At 49.1% G+C, this 12,402-nt stretch overlaps 5 protein-coding genes across 5 annotated transcripts; 2 read left to right on the top strand and 3 right to left on the bottom strand.

Moving 5' to 3' along the window:
• Nucleotides 1-398: 398 nt before the first annotated feature.
• Nucleotides 399-1,519, bottom strand: LTR84_003369 (uncharacterized protein; the record flags this gene model as incomplete). Its single annotated transcript, XM_064846957.1, has 4 exons — nt 399-614; nt 695-899; nt 1,017-1,070; nt 1,218-1,519. The coding sequence occupies 4 exons, from the start codon at nt 1,517-1,519 to the stop codon at nt 399-401; spliced, it is 777 nt and encodes a 258-aa protein (XP_064705310.1).
• A 1,248-nt stretch (nt 1,520-2,767) lies between these two features.
• LTR84_003368 (uncharacterized protein) lies at nt 2,768-3,952 on the bottom strand (the record flags this gene model as incomplete). The annotated part of the gene is made up of 1 exon (XM_064846956.1): nt 2,768-3,952. One exon carries the CDS (start codon nt 3,950-3,952, stop codon nt 2,768-2,770), a length of 1,185 nt encoding a protein of 394 aa, XP_064705309.1.
• Nucleotides 3,953-4,833: 881 nt separating this feature from the next.
• LTR84_003367 (uncharacterized protein) lies at nt 4,834-6,990 on the top strand (the record flags this gene model as incomplete). The annotated part of the gene is made up of 2 exons (XM_064846955.1): nt 4,834-5,091; nt 5,146-6,990. The coding sequence occupies 2 exons, from the start codon at nt 4,834-4,836 to the stop codon at nt 6,988-6,990; spliced, it is 2,103 nt and encodes a 700-aa protein (XP_064705308.1).
• Nucleotides 6,991-7,212: 222 nt separating this feature from the next.
• LTR84_003366 (uncharacterized protein) lies at nt 7,213-10,415 on the bottom strand (the record flags this gene model as incomplete). The annotated part of the gene is made up of 2 exons (XM_064846954.1): nt 7,213-9,408; nt 9,462-10,415. The coding sequence occupies 2 exons, from the start codon at nt 10,413-10,415 to the stop codon at nt 7,213-7,215; spliced, it is 3,150 nt and encodes a 1,049-aa protein (XP_064705307.1).
• Nucleotides 10,416-11,092: 677 nt separating this feature from the next.
• LTR84_003365 (uncharacterized protein) lies at nt 11,093-12,217 on the top strand (the record flags this gene model as incomplete). The annotated part of the gene is made up of 1 exon (XM_064846953.1): nt 11,093-12,217. One exon carries the CDS (start codon nt 11,093-11,095, stop codon nt 12,215-12,217), a length of 1,125 nt encoding a protein of 374 aa, XP_064705306.1.
• Between the last annotated feature and the right edge of the window lie 185 nt (nt 12,218-12,402).

The following is a 12,402-nucleotide window of genomic DNA, read 5'->3' as shown; positions in this document are numbered from 1 at the left end:
TTCGTTGGTTAGGCCGTTGTCGAAATTATCAGTAGAGAGTGTGGACGATGTCGATGTCGGTAGTCTATCGGGATGCCAAGAACTTGTGAAGGAAGGAGGTCCATTACGGCGGATCATTGTCCCCTCGCAGGTGCAACTATAAGAAATTGCGTGAACTACTACGTACCTCTAGTTAGCTGGTGCATCGTCCGAAGCTGGCGCCTTAGGGCGCTTGCTAGCTAGTGCTATTGATGACTTAAAAAAGCATCCCGCAATCGAAACCCAACTACCCCGGTAGTTATACTGCATTAACAAGAGCTTTTGACCATGACGAAACCTTAACTTTGAAAATTGTCGCTTGCTCCATTCCAACCTGGCTCTTTCATTGCCCAAGATCAATACGACGGGCCTCGAATTGATCAAAATTTGCCCTTCTTTTCGAGGTCGAGGAGCACGACGTGCTCTTCATTGTCACTCACTGGAAAGACGAACTTCAGGGGTTGATCACTGTCATCCGAGCCAAGCGTTTTCTTCTGGTTCGACTTCTTCGCCGTGGGATCAGGCTTGCGTGCGAGAAAGGTGGGCCGCCAGTACCATCCACACATAAACACTGGAATTTCCTCGGTTTCCTCAGTCTGCCGAAATATCAGTACGTTTTTGATGGCTATTATGTCGCACAGTGGAGAGGAGTAGATGTGGCATGGCATTCACGTACAGCTTGTGCAGTCCTCCACACTTGCTCCTGACTGCTGTTCCACCAGCTCAGCTCAGGAGTAATTTTACCCAACTCACTGAACACGTTCAAATTTACACCAAAAACCACCGCATGCTGATTGGCTTGCAATATCGCAACCCGTCGACATTTTGTTGTGTATGTCTTGGTTATCACGTAGAATTTCCCCTCTCTCGTGATCGGCTTTCTTTGCAATATTGCCTCCGCGTTAGCGACGAATCAGCCTCTGGCTTCTTCACATGTGTCCGGTGTAAGCTGATTGTGCGTGACGATCCCGTCAGTTACCAGAAGAGCCCCTGACTACTTGTTGATCATGTACCCGACCTTGATACCAGCGCCGAGTGGGATTCCTGGGATACTGGAGGAGCCTTGTTAGCAGAGCGATCAGTCTGGAGCACTTGGTCCTCCTCATAAGGAAAGTCTTCCTCCCAGTGCTCACGCATGTGCCGAACTTTCTCATGGTGGTCGTGCAGCATATCAAGGAGGCTACGTGGGTAGGACTTACCCAGGACTGACCTCGACGCTCGGTTCGAATTTGGATACTTCCGTCGACAACATGACGCCCCAGACCTCCTGGATAGAGTTTTTCACCGTTTCCACATTACTGAGTGGACTCCAGCCACCGTTATTGAGGCCAGCGGGTTCCGAGAGGTGCACAATCGTTTTCCAATTGCCGTCGTGATCAAAATAGCCACATGCGCCAGGCTTGAGGTTTTTGCTAGAGACAGGTAGGTACAAAGCATGACCTTCGTTATTGTTCTTGAATCGCTGCTCAAAAATAATATCGGCTCTCTTGTCATAGGACATATCGATCGTTAGACGTTTGGACTGCTTGTGACTCCAAGGCGATGATGAGGCTGGCCACAAAATGTATGTTCCAGACCCGTGGAGGCTTGTGGAATAAAAACCTAGCCATAGCTAAAGGAGTGAACCAGAAGCTCTGGCTGGGTCAGGCATTTCATTGGTGACGGTAGCCCAAGCCTCAAGGTGGCCACCAATTCAATGTCTTCTTGGTCTTGTCTCCCCCTCCCTCGCATTGTGGCTTAGAAGCCGAATTTTGAAAGACACACGTAGGGCGTACTTTACATGTCCAACCAATCAAGTCCTCTCACGGCTGCTGAAGCATTACATACATGAGTACCTGGTAGGCAGTTCTTGTTATTCCAGTAGTCTGTTTGAATGCGAACGATCATCGACGGGCATGGGATATCCGTCGATTAGTACTCCGTGATACGAGGTCTCTTACTGCTCAAGCGACAATCTCCTGCTCGTGGTGGTCGCAGGGTTAGAGTTAAACCAGGCTTCCGTGAGTCGATGTAAGATTAGCCTTGGCGGCTGCTTAGATTTGGCGGCGGGCCGGGGCCAAGGGGCTCCCCACATCCTCTCGTTCAATAACTAGTTAACCGCCTGTGGTCTTATGAAGCTTCAGAAGGTCCTCGTACTGTGGTCATCTGTTGTGCGACGGTAGAACGATATTCCGTCTCCTGATACTAGCAAAGGCTCGTGAAACTAGCCAGTGGCAATTGCCTACTACACTGGTAACCACCAGGTAGCAATGCTACTGGGGATTCTGTATTTCAGGTCGTCACGAGGATGAATAGGAGTTCTCCTTTCCATGAGAAAGTATATGGGAAAGAGATTTAGTCAACATACTATAGGAAACCAGAGACCTTGAACCATTCCTTCATAACCCCTGTGATTGTATTGTTCTATCTAATCGCGACTCCTGTTCCTCAACTGCACCTAAATCCTGTCCGCATACGACGGTGGTGCGCGAATATGCCGCGGTGGCGTCAGAATACGCCATCACTCCAGAGTATACTGTGGGACGGTCAGTATATGCAATTGATCTACTGTCGGTATCCTCGGTGGCATATCCTTAGGAACACCTGATATTGTACGGCACGGCCATCTCTTGCCGATGGCCGAATGGGACGAACCAGAGCCATCACGTTAGATATATCTGACGGCGTTGTTTGACAGACTGTCCCAGGGTACCTCTGTCTCACCGACATAGTTACTATCTTGTGGGATGTTCATAGGCACTACAAAAGTTCAATCGAAATCGCTCGGCCAGGCTTGTGGGATAAAGATCCTGCGATGCTCATACTCAGTCCTTAAATTTCTTTCAGTGTCCCAATCGCATTCCACCATGTCAGAATCAAAGCCTTGCATATTTACCACCCTCATGGCAAGCTGACCATCACCCGCTAGCACAATCCCGAGTCGATGTGTCCAAAGAGACTCTCGGCCACAGTTCAGCAGCAGAAGCCAACGCTGACCTCCGTGGCGGCTTTTGTCATACCTTCTTAGTAACCCTTCCACCAGGATTCCCCTGCTCGTCATTGAGAACAGCCGTGCATCTTCGAACTTCTCAAGATGAAGAAAATGGCTTGCACAATCTTGAAAACACTGAATCGAAGGAGCGAGGAGGCCACCCCACCAATACGCTTCTGGGATGTCGAGAGCTCGGTTGAGGGCACGAATGGACCCAAAAAAGCGATTGTTGAGCGGTATTCTCCACGCAAATAAGCTGTTATCATCGTATCTACTCATAATCTCCAGCTGTAAGCGGATAAATGCATTCAGCCCTTCTCCATAGAGCAAAGGCATATGAATACGAAAAAGCCCCATCAGGCAATATGCCGTATCTTCAACACGTGTAGTGCGGCGTTCTGACGCCCATGACATAATCTGGGCAACGGTAAATTGAGAGCCTCCGAATTCGTCCTTCAACGTCCATCCATGGATGAGAGGCTTCTCGGGAATTTTGGTGACTTCTGCCACTTCGTGGCTTAACGACTTCCTCGTACCGATCTCTTCTTTCCAATCCAAACACACGAAGGTCAGTTTGTGGGGAGCGAGCAGCTCTTGGAGAGTCCACCCGCGAGTGAACCACTTGCTACTTTTGAAGATTCCCACCCATTCGGTAAAATCGAGGCCATCTCTAGCCGGCACATCGCATAAATATGCGTAGCAGCGTTCTGCCCGTCGGTACCATCTGAACATGGAGTTGATAGCTTCTGAAAGCTCAGCGCTGCTAGTCTTGTCGATACAGCAGGTGTCCAACCAGATAAATTGGTGACCTCTTTGTTCCGCATATTGGCAAAATTTTTGAAGCTTCAGCCAGCCTTGCTTGTGATGATTGACATTACCCTGCAATTCCTGCAAAGAAATTTCCCCATCCTCCCAGCGATGGGAGAGAATGACATAGTCGGGGACAGATCGGCCCTCAAACATATGTTGGGTTAGATCGGAGGTCTTGATTAGTCGGATCATTCTTTTCTCCCGATAACAAGTAGATTTTGAATGCACGTATGTACCTGTTCAATTAGTCTTAGGCACCAAGATTTCTTCGTTGAAGGGGTCGGCGCGCTGATGCTCCGGATCAAACCACTAAGGCTGTAGAAGTTTCGTCATCAACGCGCTAAGGACGAGTCATACTAGATTGTTAGACGACGAATAGGTATTGTTATGCGTGTAATGTATGTGTAATCTTGATAAGGCGGCGCTTGATTGATTAGGCGATACTAGATTTACTATATTGATCCAGATAGTGGGTCTAAGCCGCACGGTAAGCTTGAGAAAACAAAAGAGAGTATAGAAGAGGACGCGAGTATTGTAATTCCCTATACTGTGCGCGAGGTTACTGTAAGATTTTAGGCTGTACCATCGTGATCGTTACTAAGCGCCTTTTATTACACTATTATTTTAGTGTCTCTAGGCTCTTTAATTCCGGTTAGATAGACTCAGCAACTATACTAGTGGCAAATTCAGTACGGCGGAGTGCTACGGTAGAGTATAGGGGTCTTAGTAGCAACAACACCTCTGGCGGTTCTCGTGTCATAAGACATAACGCTAACATGCTCTCTTCACCTCCAGTCTTGCGCTGCCGTTGCCACATTAACCATTTATCCAAAAGATAGACGAAGAATGATAAAGCTTGACAGACGAAAAAGTCCTCACACAATCTTTTCTTGGTAGCGAGTAAGGTCCGCCGAAGTAAAGCCCAGGACCCCCAGCATTGAAAGCAGCCTTATGTGTCCCGCGGAGGCCTTAGAAAGTTGGTGGTAAAGGACAAACCCGAGTCCCTTCACTAGTCTCAAGATCATACGGATCTTATGGCCTCAATCTCAAAAGAGAGCGATGACAAACCTGATGTAGTTGGGCAGGATACGGACATTGATCCTGGGCGACTCTATGCTTCCTCGCCGACCTCACTACAGGACTCAGAGGAAGCAGATTACAACGGCGTCCCTTCGACAAGTGCTACCGATTATGATGAAGACCTTTGGCTGGCGAGCATACGTGACGTTGCAAGGCGATGCACAGCCGCCACCCCACGAGTACTGGAGAACAGGAAGCCAATGTATCATCACGTACGCGTCCTTCTCATATACTGAGAGAATGGGGAATATGCACAAATGAGAAAGAATGCGGAAGCCATCGGTGCTGTTTTTAGGGACGTCTACAACTTCGAAGTCCTAGACCCGCTCGAGTTGCCCGATAGGAATGCCAACAGCAAGCTCGGTACAAAACTCAATCAGCTGGTGGGTAACTCTAGCCAAGTGGACGAGGAAAATCTTTTGATCATCTACTATTGTGGTCACGCTGAATGGCTGGCTGGTGCGATTGATGATCTGGTGTGGAAGCCACGGCAAAATGCAAAGGTCCAAATCTCATGGAATCGAAAACAGCAAGATCTGCTTGACGCTGAATGCGACCTTCTATTCATCCTTGACTGTTGTTACTCAGGTCGGATGGTGAAAGGACGGCAGCCCTGGAAAAGGCGATGCGAGGTGCTTAGTGCAACAGACTCACTGCAGAAAGCGCGTGCAGAGAAACACTTGTCATTTACTACTGCGCTATGTGCCAACCTGAACGAAGGGACTTACGTGGAGGATCTTGGGCTTGCCCTGGCAATTTCCTCAATCATAGACGAATTTAAGCTGGAGACCGTCCCGCACTACCACAAGCATACTGACCGAGACAAGTACCCGTTTGGGATATATCTTCGGCCAAGGGACGTTGCAATGCAGAAGTCTAAGGTAACACTTGGGAACTTTGCCCTCGCTTCAACCGACTCCCAGGTAAGAAGGTTACGGGACGTGACTTGGAAGTCAGACGCCATAGTTGTCATCGCCTGCCATGTCAAGAAGGCTCCCAAGCATGGGGAAGCGCTGTCATGGGAGAACATGGTCAGAGTCTGTTCCGAATTTGTGACTGCTATGCGATTCGAAGCCTTTTCCAAGGCTGAGTCTGACGCTTTGCTCAATGAGGCCCAGTCTGCTGTATCGTACGCCAGACTAGCGAGCCTGTTTCGAGGTTCCGCACTTCTGATCCTCTCTATGCCAATGTGGCTATGGTATAAAGTGGAGCCGAGCTCTTCTTTCCAAAAGCTCGCCGTGGTCAGAACCCACAATCTCCTACAACTATCGTCCGAAGACGAGCTCGGTGTCATTTCGGGAGAAGAAAGTGCGTCTTTAGTAGGGACTGGAAATCGCCGCGAGTCGGAAACACAGAGAGCCCCCGTAACTTTCTTCCAGTCTGATTCCTCAATGGGTGTTGGTGATCAAAGTTCCGAGCGTTCTGAAGAGATGCAATTTCCACTGCAGAATTCTCCATCAAACACCGTCATTAAATCGAATTTAAGCAAGAAACAAGTGGAGAGATTGGTGAATGTATTGGGGAATGACCATCCCCTTACATTGAAGGCCAGGGTCGACCTAGCCTTCGTACTCTGGGAGCCAGGTCGTGATAAGGAAGCGGAGCAATTAGGATTCGAAGTCATGAATGCAAGAATGAAGGTACTAGGTGAAAAGCATAGTGATACGCTGACCAGTATGAGTAGTCTGGCGCTAGTTTACCAAAGCCAAGGTCGTTACAGGGAAGCGCAACACTTGTTACGAAGAGTCGCGTTAGGGTCGAGAAAGCTACGAGGAAAGAGGGATCCTATAACATTGATCAGCATGGCTAATTTGGCATCGATGCTTGCACTACAGGGTCAGCACGATGAGGCTTTGGTGCGACGTCAGTACGTGATGGACGAACTTTTGCAGGTGTTGGGGGCAAATCACTCGGACACACTGATCAGCATGCATAATCTAGCCTTCACGTGGCACAGTCTCAAGCAGGAAACACAAGCTGTCGGTCTCATGCAAGATTGTTTAGATAGACGGAGTCGTGTTCTAGGGAGCTCGCATCCGGACACTCTCCTTTCGAAGACGACGTTGGAGATGTGGAAAGGCGAGCCCGAAAGTATAAGACGGCGCAAATAAGCTCGGTAACAATGTTGAATTCAGTGAATCCAATTCAGAGGGGAGGTCCGAGGCGATATTGGGGGCCGAGGCGCAAGCGAGCTCAGCAACAGTTGAAATCAGCGAACGACATCCAGACTTCCATATTAAGACTTTGAGGCAACATGATGAGTCGCAGAAATTGACGTGCCCTCAGAAATCGTCCTCAATCATAGGCAAATTCTCGAAGCTTGTTCTTCTGACTCAAACATCCTCATCACCAACTTCTGGCTCAGTCTCAACTCCTGTGACTTGGCCAGCTTCAGGTGAGGCCGTACTCGGACCTGCCTCATTGTCCTCTTCTACCCCTTCCCGCTCTGCTTCGACTCCAGCTTGAGCGTCGGCCTCTGGTTCGGCTTCCGGGTCAGCTTCGCCTGTGGACTTAGCGATTGCGTCTGGGCCAAGTCCCGATTTCGTTGGCTGAGCAGCCGAGTCTGGGCTACTCTCCACGATAGTTAGGCCATCTTTACGACGTCGTTCCCGAGTGCGTTTCTCAACACCACGGCCCCTGTCTTTCGCCTTCCCACTTTGGATCCGCCTGCTCTCAGACTCCGAAGAGCGATTCCCTTCGGAATCAGCATCGTCGCTATAATAAGAATAGTAGGAAGTGCTTGACGGCGAGCTTGAATGTCTGTGGCGTCGTCTTGCAGCCTTTCCTTTCCCTCTTCCTTTCCGTTGCCTCCGCCCTAAGTGATATCTCCTTTCTACCCACTGCTCCTTAGAGTCCTTGGCTTCCTTCTTCAGCGTGAACGTACCCTTATTCTTGCGGAACATTGTCAGCGTAACTTCGTCTTCATTTCTGACCCAATTGACGTCCACAGTCTTCTCGTCGGTTTCGGCATCTCGAATCTCCATGACGATGCGTTTTCCTCTGATATTCCTTCCACTCAAATCAATCGCTAACGAGGTAGGTATATGAGGAAAGAACGCAAGAAAATTCTCAGCTCCATCGTCAGACTCGGAGGAGGAATCACTACTATCGCTATCGGTTGGTGAGAGTGGAGGGTTCTCAGTGGGATTTGCTTCGCGTCTCCGACTTCTGCTTCGCCGCTGTCTGTCCCTGTCCCGGGAGGCAGCCCTTCGAAGCTTCAGGCCATCATCGTGCTCTTCAATGACCTCCATCACTTCCACGTCTTCAGTTTGTCGTCGTTCTTTTCGTCGCTCTCCGCCCAAAAATTGTGCGAGATTAGCCTTTTTAGCAGAATCTGCGGGTGTCGCGTGTTGACCCTTGCCATGATCTTCCACGGCAACAGCGGGAGGCAGGTTCCCAAGACGAGTATTACCTCTAGCACGACGAGGCGGTTGCGAATATGAGATATAAGGGGAAGAGTTGTTCCTGATAGATGACCTGGTCCTGTCGCTAAGCCACGGATAATAGTTCATGTGGAACCTTTCAGGTGGCGCTACATAGTCGCGACCTTTGATGATATAAGTTAGAGCATCTTGAATTTCAGTTTTGGCCAGATATGTGAATGGGCGTCGTAAGTCGTACTCCGAGACCCAGTCATCCAACTGTTTTAGTTCGAACAGAAGTCGTTTCTGAGACTGCTTGTCCCTATCAATGACATACCTTGAGAGGCAAGTCGAAAGGTAGCCCTCATTATCCTCTTGTGTAGTTTCCTGTAGCTGGCAGAGCTGCTCGAAAAGTTTTCGAGGCTGTTGGGACCTTAGGATAAGTACCTTGAGACATAGAACTTCTAAGGCATGGTCATGTAGCTGCGTTGCCATCTTCAAAGCTACTCGTATCGGCTCATTTGCCGGCTCCAAAATCTCAGGTCTATCCCAAGGTGGGATTTCATTCCTCATCGGTACATAAATAGGAAGCGATAACCAATCTGGGGACGCCATGGATATGCCTGGCCAGTCATCGAACATATATCGTGGATTGAGAACCTTTTCGTCGACATCAGGCTGCTGGAAAAGTGGAGCGGTTGCTGCTTTGATGACAAGCCATTTCAAGAATGGTCGAGAGTTCATTGAATTAGGATAGTTGTTCATAATGAGTTCCGCAAGAGTTTGCGAATCTCTCTGGAGCCACTCCATTTGTCCAAAACCTTGTGTCGGAAGATTGAGATTGAGTGGCATGTTAGTCAGAATGTCTAGTTGGGCTAAAGTTGTGCTTTGATCTCGTTCATAGAGGACCCAATTGTCAAGTATGGCTTCACGCCATGGGGAACCCGAGAAGAAAGCCAAGCATGTCCATTCCACCCCAAACACACCGATTGTACTGAGAAAGATGTCCCTGAAGTCCCAAACACGACCTTGAGCAAGAAGCATTCGATAAAGCTCAGGCCATTTGGCCCAGACCTTTAAAGTGTCGCGTATCTCAATATTGAAGATATCTGGAAGCCAGAGCTCAACTAGACCAAAAATTTGGAACGCGAGGGAAATAACTTGTATCTGAGGAGGCAAGACAGTCAGTAAGGTTGACGACTTCTGGGGGTACATCTTACTTCAGTTGAGCCAACTTCAGAACCAATCACGAGATTGTCAAGTACAAATTGTGCCCGTCCCAAGGCTTCATTGATTTTCCCCGTCAGGTGGACCTGAGACAAAGCTCTGAGCAGCGTCCAATTCCAACGAAGTAGGTGATGGCCGTCATGACGGGATTGGCCTTGACCACTTCTGTCTTCAGGAGGATCCACAAGAGGAGCACTCCAAATCTCCTCGTGCGTAGAAGGGTAGTGAGAGTCGGTACGTCGCCCCTCCTGTTGAGATGTATGTAGATTGGATTTCCGAATTCTTCCCCCGGGGCGAGGATAGAAGTGCCGAACTGTTCCTGATTGCCTTGGTAGGACAAGGTCGGGGGAACTGTTCAGCTTTTCCCCGAACGGGTTTGAGAGGTCGAGCTGCTTAAAAGATTTATAATCTCCCATATCGAGAAGTAATTCGGCGTACTGGAGAAAGACATATGGGTGCGACAGATGGTCTCCAAATACGGTATTAATATATTCTTTCGCAGCTCGAAATTGACCCGATCTTCGAAGGTAGCTCAAAGCTTCGAGCTGCTTGTCATAGTCTTTGTATACAGTAAGATCAAGATGGATGGTGAAGTCTGTGCCGGTGGCCATATTGAAGGTGGTCTGGAAGTTACCACGACGAGACTTACAGGCATCCTCCTCAGCGTAAAATGCTTTCTCCGCCTCATAGCGTTTATCGTGCTTCAAAGGATGAAACACATCAGTTATTCGGGAACTACTCCTCTCAACTACCCTCATCCAATCGTGACGTTCGTCTCTAGGTCGGCTGCCACCCGCTGGCGGAGCCCCCAGGTCATCGAGACGGTCCATCTCATGAGGTCTCGATTTCTCGGGTATACTTTCTGCCTTCCGCTGGTCACGGATGGGAATAGAGTGCTGATCAGTAGAAGGCACGGGCTTCGGCCTCTGTTTGACAACGTATATCATAGGCTGAAGCGGTGGGTTGTGACGTCTGAATTCTCGATCAGAAGAAGCAGCTGGCCAATAATGTGCCATCTCGAATGATGGCCTCACAGGCGCTGAGAACTATTTTTCTGATGACCAGCCTTGTCAAAGAAGATGATATCGCAACGCTACTTTTCCGTACGCTGTCTTGTACATGCTAATAGTTGTAGCTAGGCAGATGGCATATAAGATCTTGGAGAAGGCAGAAAAGCTAGGGAGGGGGTCCCAGGCTGCATGTGGTCGAGGATGCAAGTAAGTGGGGTTGAACAACAGCTGGAAGTTGAGGCAGGTCACTGCATTAGACCTGCAGGCCGGGGACAACGCATACTTGGCGCAGGATGTAAAGGCAGCTCGAGAAGCTTCAAGCTCCTCGCATTCTTGCGAAAAGAATCATCTGCCCAGGCCAGGTTTAGAAATATCTGGCAGGAGACTCCATGGGGGACACGACATCGCTTGTCGACCATCTATCCCATGCAAAGTGGAATCGTCAGTTTGGGCGATATGACTTCAATCGTTTTTCTGATTTGGAGGAAACTGGAGCTTACATAGGCCACAAGGTAATTAACAAAGCCAGGGTTGACTGTAGCTTTTTGGTTTCGGAATCCAAGTTTGGGGTGCTCAGCATCAATGGCCGTACATGGCCAGCTGGTATAATCCGCATGGAGATCAATTTTAAACAGCCAAGAGGCTCTAAGATCACTTGGGCGACCGTTCAAGTTTCCTTGGACGGCGAACATCAAGCTCTCCAGCCATATCGCGACAACACGATCCTTGACCTTCAACACTTGGTTGCCATTACTCATCTTGGCCCATCACAGTTGTTTGGAGAACCCTTGACCATAGCTGAGACTAGAGCACTTCGTGGAACACCAACTATCAGTTTTCCGGGCGGTGAATTGAGTGGTTTGGGGGCTGACGGCCAGAGGTCCTACGAGCACAGCACTAGATGGAAGTTTACAGGCGATCGCAAACCACGTGACGACGGTGAGAGTGTGCAGCTGGTTTACAACACTTTAGAATGGGAGCTGACGGAGAATGACTTTGAGAAGCAATCGTCCCATGGGAACAAGTTCCAGACAGCATTTGCTTTCGCCAACAACGGACAACCATTCCTGTTGCGAGTTGAGATTCAAGGCCGAACGCATGGGGTTGGCGGTCGGGTCAAGAACAAAGTCAAGGAAGCTTTCAAGTTTGGTTCACGCGCACACCAAGAGGAGACCATATCTACCACGCTGGTACGTGGTTTTGGGGGACAGCTGCGGGGATTGAATGAGGAGGCTCAGCGTCTTGATGATGAGATGATGAAAAAGAATGAAGGAGTGAGATATCCCGGGACGCGGAACTCCAGTACCACCGACCTTGCTTCACAGTCCCCGGATCCAAGTCTGAAGATTAATCCACCGGCCACATCAGGAGCTGGGGGTGGTAACGTCAACATCACTCTTTCAGATGATGACAAGATGCAATTGAAAAGCGCCGCGATGTCATTGATTTCTCCTCAACCACAGGTTGAACCTCAAGCAACTGATGGGGCAAGAACAGCCAACGCATCGTCAAATCCAACAGTCAAGAAAGATCCTGAAGTGAAGGCTGAGCCTCAGGATGATGAACAGCATCAGAGCAAACAGCAGGGTCAGCAAAAGAACGTGATCCTGAACCAGGAGAAGCGGCAAAAGCAACCAATGAACAGAAACGTGCTAGAGGCACTCATACAGATATTTGGAAGCTGGATCTGGGCCATCGTGCGAATATTCAGCGGCACATCTGAGAGTAATATATCATGAGTTCCAGTATCTAAAATTCCTAAGTACAGAGGCATTCTTCAGAGCCAACGATCCAAGTTAACTGTGATTCCCGGATAAACTCCGGCATAAATCTTGGCAAGTTTATCACTGTTTGCCAACAAATTTCATAGGGACGCCTCTGCAGCACTTAGCGATCAGAGGCAGACACAAGAACGACGCCAACA

The sequence above is a fragment of the Exophiala bonariae genome, assembly GCF_035927105.1.
Source record: "Exophiala bonariae strain CCFEE 5792 chromosome Unknown scaffold_16, whole genome shotgun sequence".
NCBI classification, from domain to species: domain Eukaryota; kingdom Fungi; phylum Ascomycota; class Eurotiomycetes; order Chaetothyriales; family Herpotrichiellaceae; genus Exophiala; species Exophiala bonariae.
This window is presented reverse-complemented; position numbering and strand designations above follow the sequence as displayed.